Below are 22,172 nucleotides of genomic sequence, written 5' to 3' on the forward strand. Positions count from 1 at the left end.
AAGCCACCTCAATATACAAAGATAACCACCTGCGGATGCTCTCTATGAACCCAAGGTAAACAAACCATGAAGACTTCGATACCTTAACGTGCAGAAGGTAGTGGTCCTTCACTTTCCTCTTGAGCGTCGCCGCTGTCAGGAGGACCCCATGTTGGTTCACCTCAAAGGTGTTGTCATCATTTCCACTCACAATAGTGAAGATGAAGGGAGGGCCGTTGTGGGAGGAGTCCTTGTCTGTTACTACTAGCTTCAGGACGCTGAAACCCATGGGCTTGTTTTCCTGCATAATTTTAAACAAACAGAACAAAAAGCTTTCAACACTGCCTCGTCGGTACCGCGAGGGTCATGATAAATACACGGACGATAAAACCTCGTTTCTAGGGCACCAAGGAAGAGGGAAGGCAGGTGGAGGCAGGGGAGGAGGGGATAGAGCAGGAACAGAAAGAGGGAGAGAAGAAACAGGAAGGAGAAGGTCCAAGAAGGGTTACAAAAGCGGATCAGCATCCACGGGGGTCAGGTGAGAAGGGCAGCGAGGGGTGGAATGAGCCAGTGCACTAGAAGATACATTTAAAAAGCTCTTCCTAGTTAATCCAGTGAGAATATTTTTACTAAACCAAAGCACAACCCAGAGTGAGGAGAGGTGATCTGGGTCCTGCTAACACCTCTTCTGTACTGAGACAGGGACTCCTCTAAATCTCACCTTCCCCGGTTTTCTAGAAAACCGGTCTGGAAAGGAAAGGAACTTCAGATGAGTGTCTGGAGCCAGTCAGAGATGGAGGAGGCCACACCCACCCCTGTGGGCGCCGCCCATTTACCTGGATGATGACACTGTAGTTGTCTCTGGAGAAGAGGGGAGGGTTGTCATTGACATCGGACACGTCGATGTTCACCGTGGTTGTGTTGACTCTGGGTGGATTGCCATTGTCAGCAGCCTGCACCGTGAGTGTATAGCCTGAGATCTTTGTTAGGGAAAGACAGAACACCCATCATGAGTATGGTGCCAACCGGGAATCGCTGACGTCATTCGCCAAGTCTACGTCTAGGCAACTGCCTAAAATTAAAATGAGAACTCCCAACTGGTGAGTGAGTGCACTATTTTCTCAACAGAGACAGTTACCAGCAAGAAGCCGATTGTCTTGCTCTCTCCCATGAAGGGTCTTATTAAAGTACCTGATCTTAAAAATCTTACAGTTTATTAGAAATACAAAGACACATTATGCAAAGGACCAGAGGAAACCGCTGACCCAGCTCAAAGGCTGTTACTTTGGCAACCACAGGTAGCACCTTCAGCAGAGGCTAAGTCTTACAGAGCCGGAGGTGGAGACTTGGGCTGCCTCTCACCCCGTGTGCAGACTCGTTTCCAGCATCTTAAGATGTGCCAGGTCACTGTCACCTTCAATTTCACACTTGGATTATGTTTCACCGTTTAAATCCCTCAAGGTAATATTTGTGGCCACTTGCAAAAGAAATCAAGTCGGGCAAGACAGCCTATTAGGGCGTTCCCTGTGACTATGTCTTCAGACTGAGCAGTGGTCCAGGAAGACTGGCTAAATCCTGGAGTGCCCTTCGGTAGGACATCTGTCTAGCAAACGCTGGACCACGCAGCCCTGAGAACCCATAGGCCACCAGCTCTACCACCTCACAGTGGATACAAGTGTGTTAAAAGAAGTAGGTTCTTTAGTTGACGGTTACTAAATTTCAGTCAAGTATGGTGACAGGCACCCGAGTTTTCAACCCTCGGAAATCCGAGGCAAGAATATTGTGAGTTTGAGTCCAGCCTGAACAATATAGCACGGTTCAAATTTAAAAAAAAAAAAAAAAAATGACAATAATCACATTTTACCCGGCCCAGTACAATAGATCTTTCTGTTGCCTAACAGCCAAGCTTCCCAGACTCTTAGGAAGATGCCACTCAAAACCAGTAAGCCAGTGGATGAGCTGGCTCCACCCCTCTCTACTGGGGGTGAGGCACACTTCTTGCTGGCGCTCCGCAATTGATGGCTTCTGGCAAGGTTGCAGGTAGAGAAAGACTCACCTCCCCTTGTGGGGCTGGACACCAGGGCTTTGTCCAGTGAGAACATGGCAGCACAAAACAGACTAGCTGTTTTTTTTTTGTTTTCTTGTGGGGTCTTTGGGTAGGGGTGGGAAAGGGGAGAAGACATGAGTAGAATGAGAGGTGAGTTTGGGGGTTAAATGAAGTCAGGGTGCATGATGTGAGATTGCCAAATTAAAAAAAAAAAAAAAAAAAAAAAAAAAACCCTAAGAAACAAAACTTTGACTTTCAAATATTTCTATTCTGCCATGGCATTTCCCAAAGTTCTACCTTTTAGAGACTTCACACTATACCCAGCAGGTCCGAACTAGAATCTTTGGTGCTTCGGTAACAGTTTAAATCCCTTCTGAAACTCACCGTTTCACGGTCCAGGGGCTTCGTCACTTTCACTTCTCCTCGGACAGGGTCGATGGTGAACGGACCTCCTTGGTTTCCCTCTATAATGGAGTAGTGGATGTGGCTATTCAAAGGGCCATCAGCATCATCAGCCTTAATCTAGGAAACATCACACTTTTAGGAAACAGCCAAGGAAGGGGCAGAGGAAACAACAGCTAGTTTATTTATGGCAGTTGCTTAAAAGACACTGATCCGCTGAGCAAGGACCTTCTGGCTTTGTAGTGGCAAAGTCTCCCACATCCTTCCGTGGACGGCGTGAGTGCCTTAGCACTGAGCCATGTCCTCTGGCTGAACAACTTCAAGGCTCTACCATGTTTTAAACAGAACCAGTTTAAGAATTAGAAGGATTTTACTAATCACTCCTGCAAGATCCAGAAGCGGCAAGCTGCAAGGGAAGGTACGCACTGTAATGACGGGCTGCTCCAGAGCGGCGTCCTCGCCGACCACCGTGGTGTAGGTGTCTTGGCTGAACACTGGGCTGTTATCATTGATGTCTGTGACGTTGATGTTCACGGTCGCCACGTCACTCAACGAAGGCGTGCCTCCATCAGTGGCTTCCACTGTCAGGTAATATCCATGGGAGCTTTCATAATCCAGGTTCTCAATGATAAATATGGCCCCTGCATGGAGAGACAGAATTACGTCCAGCACTGAGCAGTTCTATTTCTTATTACAACACTGATGCCTCTTTAACACACGGAGTTCTCACTGCGAAAAAAATTAATTTGCACATCTTTTTTTTTTTTTTAATCCATCCAACATCCCTGTTTATTTCTTTTATTTTCTTCAGATTCCTGGTGACACTAATCAATAATGCTATCTCTTCTTTAAATGACTATAATGCTTTTAAAATGACAGTGGCTCTTAGTCCTTCTTTGATGTGGTTCACTACTGCAGACATTAATAGGGGTTTTTGTTTTGTTTTTTTTTTTTTTTTGTTTTTTTATTCAATTCAGTGCCTTTTGGTTTCTTTCTTATTGTTATAGGGGCCGTGCCTCTAATACTAGCAGGTAGAAAGAGGTACACTTGAGACCTGTGTGGACAAAACACCAAGATCTGGTTTCAATAAACAGTGAAAGATATAAAATAAAACCCCTCGTGATTTAACAGTACTTGTAAGAACACCACCCAACCCAGTCTATCCTCTTTGAAAAAAGTCTATCCTCTTTTTACAAAAGTCCCACAAATGCATTATAAAAGACATTAAAAACCATCAAACACCTATTCCTCACCAGAAACAGTCACACACACAGCACTCAACTAAGCACAGCCTGAGAGACTCACATTTTACAATGTCCTGAGAGCTATTAGTATTTTAGACCATAGGCTAACACAACCACACCAGTGTTAGTCCCAAAGCAGGGGTTAATAATGGTTGATCCTTAATGCGGCTGGCTCGGTGGAATCCAGTCTCCTTTTATTAGTGTAGGTAGTGAGCATAGTAAAGAAGTCACCTTACGGAATTAACAGGAGTCCAGTATAGGAACATGTTAGGAGGAAGCCATTCCATGTACCTTTGATATCGGGGGTAAATGAGTAATTACACAGGCTTCACCACTGAGCGTCCTGCCTCGACAATCCTCGGGCAAACTGCACCATCACTAAACCGTCTAACTGAGAGGCAACAGTTCTCCGAATTGGCTTGTAGTATACAAGAGATATGTTAGAAAGTAGGTCCTACGTGGAATCAGAGAAAGATGGTTTCCAAACTGCCTTCAATCAATCCTGCTAAGGACCAGAAAGGGAACCTGAATTTTACCTCTTTGGAACACCCACTGACCACTTTATATGAAGTGTGAGGCAGCCCTCAGAACAGAATGAGGACTCCCTCATTCACAGGAAGGGTTACCTGTCTTAGAATCGATGCTGAATTTTCCATGTTCGTTTCCACTTATTATTGCATAGGTGATTTCTGCATTAGCTTCGATATCCCGACTTGCTGCGTACACCTGGAGAACTTCAGTTCCGATGACAACGTCCTCAGATACAGTGGCACCATATTCACGGTACTCAAACACAGGCGGGTTGTCGTTTATATCCAAAACAGACACAACCACAGTGCCAGTAGCTGTCAATTTCCTTGGCAATCCTTGGTCCACTGCTTTCAAAGTGAGAGTATATACTGCTTGTAGTTCCCTGTCCAAATGCTTTTCCAGCTGGATAATTCCAGACAGCTCATTGATGGAGAACTGCCCGTCAGCAGAGTCAATCAGTGAATAGGAAATCTTCTGATTCAATCCTGGCAAAACATGAAATCCTATCAGGTTTCAGGGCGAGACATTTAAAAACCTTAAAAATACAGGACATTTAAATGATGAAAATGCAAACAGGTATCCTTCAAAGACCCATCAAAGAGATAATCAAAAAGATATAGTTCAAGTCGTTAGAGTAGACAAAATTTTTTAATGGAGTATCTTCATTAATTCATTGAGAACTTCATATATGCATAACCTGTACTTTGATAATAAGTTCCCCCCCCCCCCCGCTTCTCCTAGGTCCACCCCCACACCCCTTCCATCTTCATATGCTTTTTACTTAAAATAAATAAACAAATAAATAACCAACTCCAACCTGTGCTGCCCTTGACTCATGCCAAGACTGTGCATGAACAACCAGGGGCCGCACCCTTAATGAAAACTGGCTCTCCCTCCTTTAGAAGCCATAAATTGTCCGTAGCTTCTCAGATAGAAATAGGGGCTCTTGAGTCCCTATTACTGATAAGCTGGAATCTGTAAGACTTACTGAATATGAAAACTTTCTGTTAACTTCACAGACAAAACAATTATTAAGTCTGACTTTTAAAAATATCCTCAATATTAATGAGTCAAGAAGGTATTTTAGTCATCAGAATGTCTGAATGCATATACTATTTTCTTCATAAATATTCCTGAAAACTTATACAACTTTAGCAGTACAGTACTAGCTTGTTATGTTCCTGAGATGCTGTAACTTCTTTAACAGCACTCCTGATTTATCCCCAAAGATACCCTTTAAGGGGCTGGGGATAAAACTGGAGAAACCTCAGCCAAGCATATGAAAGCTACAGGTTCAAATCCTCAATGTGTTGGGGGGTGTCAGTTAATGGTGTCAGCAACAACACCTTAGAGACACTGCAGCAGTAAGTCTACCACACGTAATTGTCAAGACTTTAAACATTCATGGAAAATGGCTGTAGCAACGCCAAGCCCATTACGTGCATGAAGTAAAGACGTCAATCACACTCCAACAGGGTGTGTTCCATCACGGGACACACAAAGCCTTCTGCACACCCCAAGGACAGAGGAGCATCTCCTTCCCACAATATACCTGCATCTGCATCAGTGGCCTGCACTCTGGTCAATGGTGTCCCGGGCTCTGTGTTTTCGAATACCGTGATGGTGTATGGGTCCGCAGTGAACTCGGGGGTGTTGTCATTCACATCTTCTACCGTGAGCACAATAGCTGCTTGACAGGACCTCCCCCCTCCGTCTGTGGCCTTGACCAGAAGATTATAAACCGCTTGCTCCTCGCGATCAAGGGGGGCTAATGTTCTCAGCTCACCTAGAGACGAGCAGAAACAAATGGGGAAACTGGAGACTTAGGGTGGCTACCCGCCACTTTTTTCTTCTACTATTACAAAATCTGAACAACTCTCGCTTAGAGAGTATCAACAGCTACCTTACCAAGTTCAAAAGCCTAAGGATGAAGAAGATGTGGATCATTTCATTACAGAAAACGCCAAATTACAAACTGAGGCTCACACATTTAGCAAACACACTATCAAGTTAAAGCAGAAACATTTGGATATACCCTGAGAACTTTTCCAAAGAAATATGAACTTCTCCATCTTAAAGTCCAGTAAGTGGTAAGTACAGCTGTCCATTTTATCTCTTCCCAACTTTTATGCATTAAGTTGCTGTTTAGGTTTCTAAGATGTCATTTCCACAGCATCCAAATAAAGTTTGAAGGAGAAAAATGTCATTTCCAGTTTTGTACATGATCTCATATCACCCACATATAGGAAATACTCTATTAAATTAGTCCCAAATGCCATCCTTACCTGTGTCTGGATTCAGTTTAAACTTCTCTGCACCTGAACCAAATAAAGTGTAAGTTATCTCTGCATTGGACTGGATATCTTCATCTGTGGCAGAGACCTGCATCACCAGCTTCCCAGGAAGGGCATCTTCAGGAATGGTATCAGAATATGAGGTCTACAAGACATTAAACAACACTGTTAACAACAGGAGCATTCAATGTCAGCAGTGACAGCCAAGGGGATGATGGAAAAGACATCATCCCGTTCTGGCCACGGAAACCATGGGAAAGGACAGAAGTTAATACTCAAAGAGCTTTTAAAATAACTGTTCTTATAAAACAGATGTGGGAACAAGGAAGAGCCTTGTAATGGGTACCAGCCCCACATCCGTGACTCCGGCCTGACACTTAACCCACAGGATGCAAAATGCGATATGCTGTTGAACAGCTTCATACTTCATTCAAATTCTTATGAGAAGAAAATGTGAAGTAGTTGCCTGAATTTATGTAAAAACTAGGAGAAATATGTAACTGTTACATTGTATTTACCTAATTTGAAAAGCAGGGATTTACTATGCACAACCAACTGTTCCTCACACAGAATCAAATAACTACAGTTAGAAGTTAAATGGTCTTCACAGGATGGGGAAAACCAAGGGCTGGGAAAGGCTCAAGCATGTCCGTTACCATGCTTGTTTCCTCTTTCTTCACATCTGCCTAAATCCTCACACAGTTGGACACTTGGTTCCAGTTCCAATTATCACATTAGTCATGCTATAAATAGAGCATAAGGGAAAGAGATTATGCTTCTGTAACACTTTCTAATATGAGCTTAGTCTAGGGAAGTTATATTTTAGGGTTCACAGAGCTGGGTATTTTGTAACAGTGATTGTTTCAAGCGGTTATGTTCCCAATTACATTACCCAAGGCAGAGTTGGTGTATTAAAAAAATTATGAATGGGGTAAGATTTAATATAGACACCATACACATATAAAATATGTATACACAACAGTATAAATATACATATATTTTATATAAGTATAATATAAATATATAAAATGTAATATATACATAGCACATCACTGAACTCAAATACTCTCATTAAAAAATATAAATACATGTTGGAATTTACTGTTCATCTCTCAGAAGTGCTACTTCCTGTGACAATGAATTTTTTTGTTTACTTCTCTGAGAACACATGACAACTCTCCCACCTCAGCCAAACACACTGGGATTCCAGGTGTGCAGCACTCTGCCTGGCTCCGTTCCCATGACTGCTAAGACTTCCTTTACTGCTGGCAAACAAAGTCAGCATCCCCAAACGTGCCTTCAATCTTCACACGCTGGGGCCCTCCATTTCTACTCCTGGTCATAAACTACTATGACTAAGCCAGGCTCTGCGGCTGGGGCTTTTCATCAGCCATCTCCAGCCAGCCTACTCCAGTTCCATGGCCCCGGGTTCCTCTGGGTCCAGCAGCAGCAGCAGCAGAAGTCATTTCACTGACTTCAGTTTTTCTGGTATAAGCAACCAATGCCTCAAAATGGTCCATCAATGCACATGTGCAAAGAGAAGCTGCTGGCCGGATGCTTCCCCGTCCCTGAAACAACTGTAGCGCCAAATGAAGAGATTATTTTCATAAAAAGTTTCCAGGGTGTTTTTAGGATCATTTACTGGTATAAGAGACCCATATTTTTTGGTGACTCAAGCCCTGCCCACGTGACTCGGTAAGTAACGGTAACACAAAACACAAGGGAGTTAGGACACCTCAAAGGCTGCTCCCTGGCACAGATGAGGAGATGTACCCTGTGCCATACAATCCTAAGGGAACGACACCTACCTTCTCACAAACTGGACTGTTATCGTTGGCATCGAGAACTTTGACTTCAACTCTAGCTTTGGAGGAGAAGGTGCCATCTGTTGCTGTGATGGTCAGAAGGTAACTGTCCTTTTGTTCCCTGTCGAGAGGCTTCTTCACATATACTCTCCAGTCGTTCCGCACGTGCTCCACAGCAAACTGCCCCAGTGCATCCCCTCCTGGGAAATTAAGGGAGAAAGGTGAATGCCAAGCTGCTGGACTAGAAAGTGAACTTCGTAATCACAGGAAAAAAAATAGATTATACAAAAAAAAAAAAAAAAGAAAGAAATTATATTATGGTTTAAAAGGAATTAAGATTCTTTAAAGTATGATTAAAATTGATACATACTTGCTTTTCTTTAGGTTTTGTAGTCTAAGCTGGCCTCTAGCTTACAGAATTCTCCTGCTTCAGCTCCTTTGAGCTGGGATTATAAGTGAGTGCTACACATATTACTACATAATTAGCTTTTAAAAAAAATAACAACAAAGCAGCAGTAACATTCCTATTCAAATAGATTAAAGAATATCAAATTTAAAAAGCCATGATGTTGCTTGCAATGCATCTTTAGACCACATTTAAAATACTAAGTATAAAGTTCAACAGAATACATCTTAGGAGACTTGGCTGAACAGCTTTGCCTAAAGTCCTTTCAGTTCTGCTTACACATTATTTCTATAAATTTTAGACACACTCAACTAAAAATCACACCAACTCCCCAAATCCAGAAATCCCCACCTAGCATATTACATATAATATGGACTCATCTTATACGGACTCATTTGCCCTGAGCATTCTTACCTGTTATGAAGTATGACACTTGTCTGTTAATCTCTTCAGAGTCAGCATCAGTGGTGCTTAAGATGGCGATCACACCACCCGGGGGGTCATCCTCACTTACTGTCCCTTTATAAATCTCGGCTGTGAATCGAGGCGGGCTGTCATTGACATCAGTGACGGTAACATCCACAACGGCGGTGGAAGACAGCTGCACCTTTTCACCATGATCTGACACAACCACTTTAATCTGGTAACTGGCTCTCTCTTCATGGTCAAGCTCCTTGAGAGTTGTGATCCAGCCAGTTTCCATGTTAATAGCAAAAGATTCGATGATGCCTGCGTCTTGGGATTGATCTAGACTGTACATGACTTGGCCATTGGCTCCTGAGTCTAGGTCAGATGCTCTGATTTGGATGACTCTACTTCCCCCTGGCAGGTTTTCAACAATGAATGCCTCGTACGGATTGGACTCCAAAACTGGGCTGTTATCATTAGCATCTTTCACCTGGATACTGACATCTATAGAAGACACCACCTCGTAGTCATCAAGGGTACACCGGGCCAGGATGGCGAACTGATACCACTTAGTGGTCTCATGGTCAAGACTCTTCTCCAGTTTCAGTCTCCCACTCTGCCTGTCAATCACAAAGAACTCATCTCTATTGCTTTCGGGGGTATTGCCTTTGACAAGGGTGTAAAGAACAGTACCTCTATGTTCTACCCGGATGAGGTCAATTTCTGTTCCAATAGGCATGTCTTCTGAGATGGAATAGGTGTAAAAGGGCTCTGAGAACCTAGGAAGCTGCACTTCTGGTGGAAGTATTTTAATATAGACAGGAACAACAGACTCTTTGGGCGGAGACCCGTTATCCACAGCCCTAACGAAGAAAGTGAAGAATTCATTCTCTAAACCTATTAAGCTTTCCTTGGTAGTAATCAGGCCAGTCAGCTTGTTGATTTCCAAGTTTTCCTTGACGCTTTCCGAATCTGCCTCGATGGCATAGGTGACATCAGCATTTGATCCCTCATCAGCGTCACTTGCAAAGACTTTGACAACTGACGTCCCTTTGGCAGCACTGGACCCGACATTGACCTCATACTTGGTTGAGCGAAACTGAGGAGCGTTGTCATTGTCGTCCGTGAGGATGACATTGACGGTGCAGAAGGCCACCTTCCCCCCAGCATCCTTAGCCATTAAACGGACTGAGATCACCTTTTCCGCTGGAGTCTCCCGATCGAGTTTCTCCAGGGTGAAAATCTGCCCTCCGTCGCTCACATAAAACCTGTCTTTGGCAAAGTCATTTACGATATGGTAAGTTAGGTGGCCGTAAATCCCGGAATCCCTGTCAGTTGCCTTCACTTGGACCACCAGGGTATGCAAGGGAGCGTTCTCAGCTAGCTCCACTTCGTACTCGCTCTGGTGAAAAACAGGACTGTGCATATTCCCCCCCACCACAGTCACGTGAACCTGGGCTGAACTTCGGAAAACCCCATCGGACACAGAAACGTTGAGGCTGTAGAAGGGCTTCAAGGTGTGGCGGCGGAGGTTTGAGAGCGTGAGGATTCCTGTCTCGCTGCCAATGACAAAGCTTTTATGATCGTTGCCTGACAGAATGGAGTACTCCAGCTTGTCCAGGTCTGAGCGATCTGCATCGCAGGCTTTTACACACATCACAAAATGTCCGTGAGCGGCGTGCTCGCTGATTTTGGCTTCATAAACCTGTTGTTCAAACAGAGGTGGGTTATCATTGAGGTCAGTGACATCCACAGTGACGACCACATCACTGCTCAGTGGGGGCATTCCTCCGTCAACGGCCCTGACAAGAATCTTGTGCTGCTGGAACTGTTCGTAATCCAAAGTTCTCACTAGCGAAATGAGCCCCGTGTTACTGTCTATGTGAAAATGATCGTGACTTTTGCTGTGATTGCCAATCAGCTGGTAGGTAATTCCTCTGTTTGGTTCCGAGTCAGAATCTGTGGCTTTCACTTGAAGGACAGGTGTTCCAATTACAGATGCTTCAGACAGGGTTGTGGAGTAAGACTGTTGCACAAACACAGGAGGGTTGTCGTTGATGTCTTCCACTATGATGTCAACAAATACTTCAGCGTGAGCACCAGTCAGGGAGTCGGTTGCCCGTACGCTTAGCTTATAGGCTGGGTGGGACTCAAAATCCAGCGGTGCTATGACGTTTATCACCCCGGTGTTGAAGTTGATAGTAAACTGACTAAAAGGGTCCCCATCGGTGATACTGTAGAATACTTTCAACCCTTCTGGGCTGTTGGCTTGGACATGGACCACTGGGCTGTGCATGTGGATGTTCTCTGGAATCTCTGCACTATAGAAAGCCTTTTCAAACACGGGCATGGCTTTGTTCACGACAGTGATGGGGACAAGAACTTCTGCAGAGAAAGCTGGGCTTCCTCCGTCCTTCGCAACCACCGTGACAAGGTATTCCTTATTTAAGGTGTCATGCTCAAATTGCTTTTTCAGAGAAATGTCACCAGAGGGTCCAATCTGAAAGTGGTCATGATGCTCCTTGAGGTAGTAGTGGATGTCACCATTTCTGCCACTGTCTCTGTCAATGGCAGTAACATAGCGAATGACATGGCCCACCTCAGCATCCACCCTCACCACAGCATAGTAGGGAAGGTTGACAAACACTGGTGCATTATCATTCTGGTCTTCGACTGTGACTTTCACCACGACGTGGGCCACCGCCAACGGCTCCCGTTCCTTCGTCACCTCTACCACCACGTCAAACGTCTCCCGTTGCTCACGGTCAAACGGTATCCCAGTGGTTGACAACACACCCGAAGTGTGGCTGATCTTAAATCTGCGATCTGGGTTGAGGATCTTGTAAAACAAGGGCTCATTGATCGGGTTCCCTATTGCGGTAATGACAGCTAACGTTCTGGTTTCTGTGGAGTTCTCTTTCACAACTGCAGAGTAGGCGTCTTGGGTAAACTTGAGTGGGCTCTCTCGGCTTTCCCTCACATTGATTTTCACAGAGGCCATGCTTGTGAACCTACCGTCGGAGGCGCGGACGGTCAGCTCATAGCGGCTGCGGAGCTGAGTTGTGTTTTGTATTGCTATGGTGCCGGTCTTGTAGTCCATTGAGAACTTCTCCCCAATGTTGCCTTTGGTGATGGAGTATATTAACTGGGAGAATGCCCTGGAGTCGGCATCTGTGGCATTCACTGTGACGACGTTCACTCCTTTGAATGTTGGCAACAGAAGAGATGCTTCGTACAGTGGCTGAGAGAAAACAGGCGGGCAGTCATTGATGTCAATCACATGGACAGTCACATTAGCTGCACACTCAGCAAACAGACGAGGAGTCCCCATGTCATGCACTTGGACGGTAAAGTGAAAAACACGTGTCTCTTCATAGTCCAGACTCAGTACAGTATGGATAGCACCGGTGGTGGGGTCGATAGCAAAATAGTTGTGCACAGAGGGCTCCACGATTTGATAGACTAGCAGAGCGTTGGATTCCCGGTCAGCATCGGTCGCTCGAATCACTAGCGGAACATTCCTATCCGTTAGCACCACACTGTTGGCGGAGGCTGACTCACTAATGAATCCTGAATATTCTGCCCGTGTGAAAACTGGCGGGTTGTCATTCTCATCCAGGATGTGCACCACCACTGTTGTGTTGGTGGACAAACCAGCCATGTTGGTCCCTTGTACTGTCAATGTATAAATGGGCAGAGTTTCAAAATCCAAGGCTCTCTGAGTGATGATGCTTCCGGAATGTGGATTAATGTTAAAAGCATCACCTACATTTCCGTCTTTTATTTCATACATCACTGATGACTGGCTGTGAGCAGAAACCATTCCAACAAAACTCCCAATCCTGATGGCTTCGCTAATCTCAGCAGAGTACTCTTTGAAGGTGAACTTAGGAGAGGCATTGTCGGCGACGGTGACGGTGATGCGCACGGAGGTCATTTCGCTCATCGGTGGATCGCCTTTGTCTGTAGCTTTTACTATTAAATCATAGTCTACTTGGTGACTTCGATCCAATTCTCTGGCAGTTTTTATAGAACCCAAGATGGGGTCAATTGTAAAAGAATTTCCAATGTTTCCTGGAAGGGCAAGAAAAAAAAATAAGGAAGGAAACAAAGAAACCTGTTAGAGAAAGGCCAAGGCCAACAGAAATAGTAGAGAAACGGGTATTTAAAACTTACATCCTGAATTTAAACAGAAAGAAAGGGGATATCAACAACTGAATGAAACATTCAGTTTCATTTTTTACCCTTTTAAATGGTTCAGAATTTTGGCTGTTAAATATGAGAACCAAGAAACAGAAAAAAAAATATTGTTTTGTACCTACAGCCAAAAATTCTCTATCTGTTGAACTAAAAAATATGTTATAGAAACACATGGCTCTCCTCTCGAAAAAGCAATTCAGTTCAGGATCTTTCCAACAGAACCTCAGAAATCCGCAGGATGCATCCATTTATCAACACTTAACACTTATAAGAGAAATTCTTAATTTACACCGGGTTTTCTCAGGGCCTTGTGTTGTCAGAAGTTAGGGAACCAAGAAACCCTTTTCTGTAGCCCAGTGCCCTTCAGAGTTTTGAAGATCTCAGCAATCTTCCCTTCTTAACCTTTTTTAAGTTGACTTTATCATCTAGCTGGTGACTCTCGAGTAGGAGCGGTTTTGCTTCCAGGGAGACATCTGGCAGAGCCTGGCTGTCAGAACCCGAAAGGAAAAAGCACTACTTCCGCGTAGATAGCAGCCAAGAGACCAAAACAGCTTACTCGGCACACGGTGGCCTCCGCAACAAGGAGCTGTTTGCTTCAAAACATCAATGTGCCAGTGAAGCTGAGAAGCAAACCGTGAGGGCAGATGGCTCTGCTGGCACTTCCCCGGACCTTTCCAGGCTCTCCCACAGGGTTGGGAGTTCGAGAGAGACCAGTAGTTCCCTCTCTGTTCTGGATGGTGCAAAGGCACCCTAGGTCTTTGGGTCCTACCCCTCCATAATTCCTCAACCATCCCTTTCTGTTTCATAAACATCCCTCCTGGGACTGAATCCATTTCTTCCAAATGAACTCTGGATAGCCACGTTCAAGTCACTTGTGACTGGATTTTTCTCACACTCTTCTTCCTGGGTTTACCACCAGCAAACTACTTAGAGTCATCTGTCAACCAGAGGATTAACAAGCACCTCTTTTCTCTGCACTAAGAGTAAGCACTTCCTCTACACTATTCATTTCCTTCATTAAATACATTTTCCAAAAATCCATGACATTTTTTTTTCCTGAGGCCAGACATAGTCTGGTTTTCATTAAGTTGGCCTGGCTCTGTGTCCAAGCCCCAAGGCAGTGCCTCAGTTTGAAACAGGGAGGAAGCCTGGGCTTCTCCAGACCCTGAAGGTCTGGGCTGAACCTTGGCCCAGGCCTCTGCCAGGCTACTCAGACACTGATTTCCGGCCTGTCTGTATTTGGGAGCATCAGTGATTCTAAGTTGTCACTGTGTCTCAGGCAACCATCAAACCCCAGAGATCCTTTTCTTCGCCTACCTGCGCATGACTTTCACCTCCCAAACCTGCCTGGCCTGACAGGTGCCACCAGGTCACCTTTCTGGCAAGTGACCTATCTCTCCCAAGCCCCACGCCCCGCTTTCTTATGTCTGTTCTGGAGAGCAGCCCATTTGGCAACATTCATATCCATTCATCCACACACGTCTGTCTCCCTTTCCACAGTAAAATCCTATCTGCTTGTAAACGTTCATACATCCCAGGCCTCAAATGAGGAAATGAATCACCATGTTCAGCACTCCAAGACAGTGTTAAGACACATTACAGTGTTCTCAGCCCTGCTCAGATGGACAGACATCCTCTCTGCTCTTCTCTTATGCCAGGGACCCCATATCAACCATGCTCCCTCCTAACACAGCCTTCCCTGGCTATTCTCAGAATCAGAATTCACCCACTTCCTCTTTCATTCTTTATTTACCTGCATGCCTCTGCCTGGAGACCCACCTATCCTATCCACTGTGGCGAATTCATTCTTTGCTACACGTTTCCTTTTTAGCTTTCTCTTCCCTCCTATCTATTTTTGGTTTCTGTGTCATTTTTTGTATAGCTCAGGCTCATCAAGAAAACAGTATGTATCTCAGGCTGGACTCCTACTCAGAATCCTCCTGCCTCAGCCTCCCAAGGGCTGTGCTTAAAGGCATATGCCACTACACCTAGCTCCTGAATCCTCTTTGTAGTGGGTAGAATATTACTATTTATCCCTGTGTTAAGTTCAAAGGTATCATCATCTGGAGTATTTTAGCACTGGATTAACAGGACCCAAGCCTGTTGCTGACATGAAAATGGTAAAACAGGAGCCCAGTTATGTTGCGCTAAATATTAGTAAGATGGCCTAACCTTTTTTCCTGTGCTTTGCTGGCTCCTGTGGGGCCATCTGGCACTACAGGGATCTCTAATGTGGTGTTCCATGCGGCCTCTAGGAATTCAGTCACAATTCACTCTACCACCCCTGCTGCTTCTGTCTCTTCTGTCCCGGGTGGTAGAGATATGTTGTTCTCACTCATTTCCCCTTGGCATGTTGTTGCCAAGCCTTAGACACACATCCCAACTCTGTGGAGGGCTTTATGCATTCCACCACTACACCTTTTGAACTCAATTAAATAGTCACATCAAAGAACACACCAAACTACTCTGACCCATAGGTGTAATATAATTTGCTAAACTAGGTAAGTCAAATGACCTTGTACAATTTTCTCCCTTATAAAATTCATTACGACCTTATTTACGAAGAGATGCATGGAGAGAAACATACACATCTGCCTCCATCTTCGTTCCTCCCAGAATTTCTCTCCTTCAATCTCCATTTCCTGCCTCCCCTTTGCTCCTAGACCTTTCCCCGCCTACCTCTCCACTGTCCAATCATGTATCACCTTAACATAAACCAATAGTTAGTGGGTTGGTGTTTGGATCTGACACAGATACATATCGGGCACAAAACTTCAAAGGTACAGAAGGCAATGCAGGCTGCCGACTGCTGGTAGTGAGCTAGTAACAGGTGTGTTTTTCCAAGTCCTGAAATAACAGGTTTGCTCCCTGTGGATGGAAATAAGGTATCGGGTGATCGTTGTACTAGGGTGGGGTTGACACATGGATGCTTGCTGAAATGGTCTAACTTTACATTATTGTCTGCAATTCAACAGGGAAATGATCTGGACTAACAAGTCAATGTTGGCCTAAAGCTGTGACTAGTTACTACATAGCACAAAAGAGACATGTAGGGGAACCTATCTCTTCCTTCGCTTGACGTACGGCCTGTGTTCAGTTAGAACTTGCTGACAGTGTGGAAACCTCTCCCAAGTTTCAATGGTGAATTACACTGTAAACCTGAGGAACAAAGCCAATTTTAATCCATAGATTCACCAAGTTATAGATCTCCAGGGCTAGCAACAGTAGAAAAAGTAATGCCCTAATCTACTTCTCAGACAAGCTGACACCACCCAGAGCTCAGCACTTAGGCGTCTCTGGTGCATAATTCAGTTACTACTGAAAATACCTTTTCATTCAATTACTTTCTCTGAAGACTTCAAACTAGACTAAACCTATTGCTCAATAAATTTCTCCTAATAAACATGCAGTATTGCAGGTAAATTTAATAACCAGTTTCTTGAACTTCATTAAGTGCAATCAGATACAAGCTAGAAACAGCTAATTATGAATAAATGTTTAAACGGAAGGCAGTATAGTGTTCCGACAGGTATATGTACACACACACACACACACACACACACACACACACACACACACTTTACAGTTCACTCTATTCCAATGTGTGTATGCACACATATAAATGAACATCTTATAGTTCACCATATTTCAATGGGTACACACACACACACACACACACTTCATCACTCACAGTAGTGGCTTCCTATAAAAGTATTTTTAGCATATTACATTATGAAAGCTGTGTCTTAGAGCCTTATTCCACATGGGAACAGGCCATTGGTGCTTGCTCTATTCTTTGGGGAGAGACAGAGTTCCATTCTCAGAATACCAAATTACTAATCCCATCAGTCATTACAAACGCCCAAAGAATGTGCATGCCTTCACTAAGACACCAACAATCATATTTTAACCACCCAGTTGTTGAAAATTATGTGAAAGCTAACAGAAAGTTGAACATTTTCGCCTACATAAACCCAGTCAGTCTGCTTATGACAAAGTCTCTTCACTGAAATGCTCAGGCATGCACGAATGGAATGCACTGTTTTTCTAACTGCTGAATTTCTCAAGCAGTGGGAAAAAAAATTTCTTTCTATCCAAGGCACTAACCTCTCAACAGTGCATTTGAACACGCTAATCAGAGGTGGTATATAAAATTTTATTTGTAGATAACAAAGTCAATCTGGTTCTCTTAAGGGAAACAAATGAATTTAACACATTAAGAAATAAGTTTAATCAGCACAGAAAGCAAACCGGCAAGTATTTTTGTCAAAATTGCTCCCTGTATGATCTGATTTAGAATCTGAGATCTATAACCTGCAATAATAACAACATGCACAGCCTAGGAGAGACCACATATAAGTAAGTAGAGCTCTGTGCTCAAAGAAAAAAAGTAGATTAGAATATTCTAAAACCATTTCACAAAATAAAGCATGAAATTGGTTCTACTAACAATGACTGAGGACGGTAGGAAACTGAAGCCTTCTCTAGACTCAACAGGGTCAGGAAAGGCCCAGTGCAAAGAAATTCCTAACTGTGCGAGCATGTGCTCCACAGGAGAACCATTCTCAACCGTGCACCAGAGGCCAGTGGAAAGCCCTGCCTCCTGAACACAGCATGAAGACTTCTTGCACAGCACTGCCCATGAATGGAGCTGCCTTTTATTCTATGGGTGAGTCAAGAGCCGCAGAGAACAGAACCGGTCATGTTACTGTGATGGCTCTGATGATCCTCAATGTGGGGCTCTTTCCCGATTTTACTGTGAAACTCCTTGGGCCAGCCTCAGTTTACCTTCCTTCTGTGCTGCCTTTAGCCAATGTGACAGGTCCCTTCTCAGAAGCAACCACTCCTTTGCCTGTTTCTACAGCTGAATTCTATGCAGGATACTCTATTGTTAAAGGTTCACGGGATGGAAGGTGGGGCTAGCTTGCAAGGCACAGGAAGCAGGGTACCCTTTTTCTCTGAGAATTGACCCAACTCAAGGAGATATAGCACTTAATCTTGGCATTTCTTACTCTGAGCCAAAGAAAATATTCTCATTAAAACTTTAAATTACTAAGCCAGAATTTCCTTGACTAGTGTAAGAGCCTAAAATGACTCTGAAAAATACTGAATTAGAAAAAGAAATTTCCCCCACCCCTGTAGAATTTATCAGTCTTAATTTATGTAAATTCTGGTAATCCCCAGAATTCTTGACATTCAAGCTTATTAGGACTTTATCTTTGCTCCTTGGCAGGTTTTTTCCCCCTCAAATCCCTTTAGCCTTATACATTAAACAGTAGTTTAAAAAGATTTAATCCATTTCTGCAGTGTCATGTGGAAATATGCCTCAACACCTAGAAGTAATTTTTTGAATGCAAGATACACTTCTTAAGCACAAACACAGACTCCATTGCTCCAGAACTACCTGACTCAATCGAGTAGAGCACTTCCGCATTTCTCCCTTTGTCCTTGTCCAGAGCTGTAACCTGCAGAACCACCGAGCCCACAGCTGCTGATTCATAAACCCGCCCTTCATAGGACGGACTGGTGAACCACGGAGCGTGGTCATTCATGTCACTGACATTAACAATGATCCTGGCAAAGTTGCGTTTTACAGGGACATCCTGATCCCGGACCTGGAGGGGAAAATTAACATGTTGTTTAGTATACTGTGGTTCATCTTTCTTGTGGATTAAAAAAAAAAGACAATGAAATAATAAATAAACAAATAAATAAAACCACTATCCCTTTCCATCCCAGGAAACCTGCCAGTCAAAAGGAGAGACATCGGGATAAAAGGCGCCGTACCATGACTGTGAGAACATGCTGGTGAATGGCTTCGTGGTCAAGCTTCTCGGATGTGTAAAGAGTGCCGGTTGCAGGGTCAAGGCGGAATTTCTTGAGGCTCACTGGATCTATGCTGCTCTGTAGACTGTAGATCAATTTGTTTTTCTCATCCCTATCTACCGCACTGATTTGCAGGATCTCTGTCTCTGGCTCTGTGTCTTCAGGAACAGTAACTTCGTATTTGGATGTGGAGAACTGAGGGCGGTGGTCGTTGGTATCTATTACTCTGATGAGAACCTGGAACGAGTGAGGAAGGCTCTCACGTGAGGACACATTCATGATTATGTTTTCATACAACACATACGCAATAAAAAGATGCTATTGAGCCAAACTAAATATGAACAGGAGAAATAAAGGCAACAAAAGTTTAGGATGAAAGAGAGCGTCTGCAGGTTATCTCTGGTATATGATTTACTTAACAGTTAACAATGATCATGGAGGCAGGATTCCGACTGCAGTTAAAAACTGTTTGTGAAATGCAGGCTAATTTCCCATGAGACCTTTGGAGAGGACTCACGGAAGGGTATTGGAGTTCAGTCTGCAGGGATTACAGCATGCACATTTCCTACATGAGATTCACACAGTGAGAGGGGTGGTAACACTATCTAAAGTTCTCATTCCAATCTCTGAGTTTCCAAGTTTTTAATACAAAGAAACAACTAGAAATGGCTGAAGATGCAATTCAGCATCTGGGTACTTTCTGGCATGTATGGGCTGGGGGTTACACACCCCACTGCTGCTAAGGTAAGGATGTGTGGTTTTAAATGATATTTCTGGGACTTCAAAACCTATATAGATAGGTAGTGAAGGCTTCTTTCTAATAGCAATTAAGGAGACTGACAAGAACAACTAACTCCTGTCAGATATGGTGACATAATGACAGCTTTAGAGCAAAAAAACAGATCTCAAAAAAACTTAAGTCATAACTGGAAACAAAACATATTTACCTTGACAGATTATTAGTTTTGGGAATGAACTGACGTAGGTGGATAAGGCATAGTGAAAATCAGCATTAATATGGTTGACAGTTTAGCTCCACTGGCTTCTACTGAACACAGGGATTTGTTCACTTAAGATGAACAAAGGGCCAATGTTTTAGCAATGCCAGGTAACTACAGACCTCACCACTCCACCCACAAGAAGGCACCGTGCCAGTGTCCCCAAAGAACACGATGTGCATGGGTGCATTTTCACATTCATTCTATGTGAATACTAAATTCACTCACCAAACCACGAGAGAGAGAGAGAGAGAGAGAGAGAGAGAGAGAGAGAGAGAGACAGAGACAGAGACAGAGACAGAGAAAGACAGACAGAGAGAAAGAGAGAGAGAGAGAGAGAGAGAGAGAGAGAGAGAGAGAGAGAGAGAGAGATTGTATGTGAACAGTACATGTCCATTTGAAACCACTGATGACTCACTTTAAAGATTAAAGAGGACCCAGGAGGCACAGCTATGAAAGGAAGTTCTTTTATAAATCCAATCAAGGTCTGTTTACAAATTTCAAACTTAGTTTACCAAGGTGCGGTAACTAGGCGGAGATGAGTTTCATGTTGCTCCTATGGGTTTAATGTATGCATTTATTAACTGAGCATACATTCCAGACCGTAATTTTTAAACATTAATGTAACTAGTTGTTGGAGGAGATGACCTGTCTCATTAAAGATTTCAGAGAGCGTAACCGTCACTAAACAAAAGGCTGAAAGGAACTAGCAACCAATTTAGACGTGTAATTTGTGAGGCATTTGCCTACTGAGCACTGGCTCAGCTCTCTCCCACAGGTCTCAGGGTAAAAAGCAAGGGTATAATAGTAACCTTCCTCTTTACACTTTCAATCTCCCTGGGCAGTATCCTATTTCTACAGAGCTGAAAATCTGCTAGCACACCATAAGAGAAGCACTTGTAGAGTCCTGAGGCTGGCTGGGACCTTCCAAAGCAAGGAGTTCTGGGAAGAGGATGGTCAGCCAGGAAGGTCAAAGTTGAGGATGCAGACCTATCTTTTAGAGACTGGAAAGACTTGGACCGGAAAGAACAAAGGATCAGGATGAACATGGTGGAACCGAAACATGCAGATCAAAGGATAGAGTTAGCTGTCCTGTCCACGTCATAGATCTTCACCAGAGGAAACAGCTTCGCCCCCTCATCTAAGTCCAGTGGACCATTTTTGTTGCAGGTAGCCCCAGGAGGGCTTCAAGGACCAGAGACAGACACAGGGAAGTGCAGTTGTAGAGGTGTGGGGTCAGGAGCCTGCACAGTGATGCTGTATGTCTGTGTCCTCTGGGCATGTCCTAGGGACATGCAATAGAGCATGAAGAACTAGCCCTCTGTGCCCATCCCCCTTGACCCTTCTAAGAACTGGGCCGATGGCTATCAGTACCCTCACTTTTCCGATGTGGCAATCAGAGGGAGTCTGATCTTTGTCCCTGCACAGGAGGAAGGGGTAGAGGCAAGCCTCAGACCAGACTGCCTGCTCAGAAAGTAATGATCAGGATGTTCCAGAGAAAGGGAAAGAAAGCTTAAGAGTAAAGCTGCTGCCCCCCAACCCCCACCCAGTCTTACAAAAACAGCAGGTGGATTCCTAAGCTATCTGGAGAGGCAGAGGAGAGAAAGAAAAGGGGTCCAACCTCAAGCTGGGGAGCATCCTGAGTGCACAGAACTTAGGAGGATGAAGCCATGTGCCCAGAACAGTGGTACCCACCATGCCTCCTTCCTGCTCTCCTCATCAAGGGTACCCTGGGTCTGACAGAAAGTATCATCGAACCCTCTTACACCCAGCACCTGTGCTACTGATCTGATATCGCAAAGCTACTCCCTGAGTTCTTGATTTTCACCAACACACCTGCATCTGCCCAGCGCTTCAGGCCTTATCAGCACAGGTCAGGTGCCTGAGAGTCTCTTCTCAGCACACACCCTACCAGATTCCTGATCTCTATCTCCCTGTCCACAGTCCCAGACAGAAACCTAAACCTAATTACTGCCTGTTCCCTTTGTCCCCGCCACCCCAGGTCAGCCTGGGCTCTGTCACAGTTCTCTTA

General features: G+C 44.2%; 1 protein-coding gene across 1 annotated transcript in view; it reads right to left on the reverse strand.

Moving 5' to 3' along the window:
• Positions 1–22,172, reverse strand: part of FAT1 (FAT atypical cadherin 1) — a 112,940-nt gene that overhangs the window by 15,175 nt on the left and 75,593 nt on the right. Inside the window, exons 8-18 of the mRNA XM_080928453.1 lie at positions 19,104–19,379; positions 18,721–18,931; positions 9,123–13,190; positions 8,306–8,502; positions 6,489–6,642; positions 5,756–5,989; positions 4,299–4,688; positions 2,855–3,069; positions 2,411–2,548; positions 816–959; positions 83–280 (exon numbers count right to left, since the gene is read on the reverse strand). Of these exons, the coding sequence (XP_080784579.1) occupies positions 83–280; positions 816–959; positions 2,411–2,548; positions 2,855–3,069; positions 4,299–4,688; positions 5,756–5,989; positions 6,489–6,642; positions 8,306–8,502; positions 9,123–13,190; positions 18,721–18,931; positions 19,104–19,379 (6,225 nt within the window). The remainder of the gene's footprint in view (positions 1–82; positions 281–815; positions 960–2,410; positions 2,549–2,854; positions 3,070–4,298; positions 4,689–5,755; positions 5,990–6,488; positions 6,643–8,305; positions 8,503–9,122; positions 13,191–18,720; positions 18,932–19,103; positions 19,380–22,172) is intronic.

Source organism: Micromys minutus, assembly GCF_963924665.1.
Source record: "Micromys minutus genome assembly, chromosome: 14".
Classification (NCBI taxonomy): Eukaryota; Metazoa; Chordata; class Mammalia; order Rodentia; family Muridae; genus Micromys; species Micromys minutus.